The 1,798-nt window shown below is 37.7% G+C and overlaps 1 protein-coding gene across 3 annotated transcripts in view; it reads right to left on the bottom strand.

Annotated features, from left to right (window-relative positions):
- Rif1 (replication timing regulatory factor 1) overlaps window positions 1–1,798 on the bottom strand; it is a 93,249-nt gene that overhangs the window by 51,511 nt on the left and 39,940 nt on the right. For all 3 annotated transcript variants that reach the window (XM_023721344.1, XM_023721342.1, XM_023721343.1), the window contains one exon: window positions 318–429. In XM_023721344.1, the coding sequence (XP_023577112.1) occupies window positions 318–429 (112 nt within the window). The remainder of the gene's footprint in view (window positions 1–317; window positions 430–1,798) is intronic.

Here is a 1,798-nt window from a genome sequence, read left to right as displayed (position 1 = left end):
AAAGCACAGGGACCGCGGTTCAATCCCCCAGCACCACATGCCAGCCAGCCCCGCCCCCTGGTGGGCTGAACTGGCCACACACACACACAAATAAATAAATGAAATTTAAAAAAAAAAAAAAAAAGGGATGGGGAATTGGCTCAGTTGTATAACACTTGCCAGGCATGCACAAGGCCCTGGGTTCAACCCACTGTCTCCCCACGCCTGGAAAAAAAAAAAACAACAATAACAAAACAAATATATACATGGATTTTTAAAGATATTATGTCTTCATTCAAAGCCTTTAAAAAAAGAAAAAAAGAACGTATGTCCTTTACCTTTATGTACAGGAGTCCCGGGATTTAATCCTGGAGTAGTTACACGAGATGAACTTCCTGGAGGTGAAGCACTAGAATCACTTATTGTGCTCTGAATCAGAGGTATACAAACCTAGAGTCAAAGAAAGAAAAAAAACTCCTTGCTGTTATATTTTTCTAAAAGCTAGAAGCTAGTATAATACTGTTAAAAATTATTTTAAAAGTAACTTTAAATTTTTTGATAAAAAGGTTAAACACCCCCATGAGATGGTACATGACTGAAATCTCAGCATTTGGACTGCCAGGAGTTAAGAATCCAGCCTGGCTACATCTTGAGTTCAAGTCGGCCTAAACTACAGAGATCAAAAACATGGATGGAGGGATGGAGGGATGGAGGGATGGAGGGATGGAGGGATGGAGGGAGGGAAGGAGGGAAGGAGGGAGGGAGGGAGGGAGGGATTGGAGCATCTTTAATTAGAAAATCTGAAAATTACAAAAAACTTTTATTCTGAACCCTCAATGGTACACAAGAGGAAGAAACTTCACCTGACTAACCTCATATGAGATCAATCACGTGAGAAAACTTTAAAGCAAAACTTTTTCTTCTTAATCATTTCAGGTAAAGGGACTCTCAATCTACTGAATTATACTGCTCGTTTCCACTTAAACTAGAAACTGAAATTTAGGAAAATAAAAACTTCATATTGTAACTACATCTGTCCTAAATGTGTATTATCTGTGTATTTAAGTCCTAAAATCCCAGACAGGAAATTATAGACAAACTTTAATAACTACCTGACTATTCTACCAGTATGGAACAGAATTGTTTTTAGCCTTTGCTGGTGCTGGCAACAAACTTGGGGCTTGACATGAGGTCAAATTCTCATGCCAGGCATATGTTCTACTACTGTATTGATCAAAACTACAGACCTCAAAGGTTTGTTTAAAAAAAAAAAAAACCCTCTGGAAAATATCAAGGACAAATAAAACCTCATTTCTAAAATCAGTCCAAGATCATTCACATTTAATCACAAAATCAGTTATTACAATTAGTTTATCTGAAATCTATTCGCAGAATCTAGAAAATTCATTATGATCCCAGAAAGATTACTTTGAATGCTCAATTTTGATTGTTACATCAAGTTTAGAGTCTTATCAAAAAAATTAAGAACTTACCAAAGCACCAAAAATGTCTTAAATGTTCAGCCCCTCTCTAAGATTGCATTCCTAATTCACAACTTATTTATATGGAATATAAAAGAGCTACCATAAAAGCCCAGTGTGGTGCTACAAGCCTATACTCCCAACACTGCAGAGGCTGAGGTAGAATTACGATTTCAAGGCTGGCAATTTTAGAAGATCCTGTCTCGCCATTTGCTGCTATGATGTCTCTCGGGTAGGTGGATGTTCAAGAAGGGGGTGGTGAATGAAAGCAAGAGACAGGAAAAGGAATATTGTGGGACTGTCCTGCTTCAAGGTTGTATATGGTGAGATTTTTGGAC

This window comes from Octodon degus, unplaced genomic scaffold (genome assembly GCF_000260255.1).
Source record: "Octodon degus isolate 3935 unplaced genomic scaffold, OctDeg1.0 scaffold00082, whole genome shotgun sequence".
Taxonomy (NCBI): Eukaryota; Metazoa; Chordata; class Mammalia; order Rodentia; family Octodontidae; genus Octodon; species Octodon degus.
This window is presented reverse-complemented; position numbering and strand designations above follow the sequence as displayed.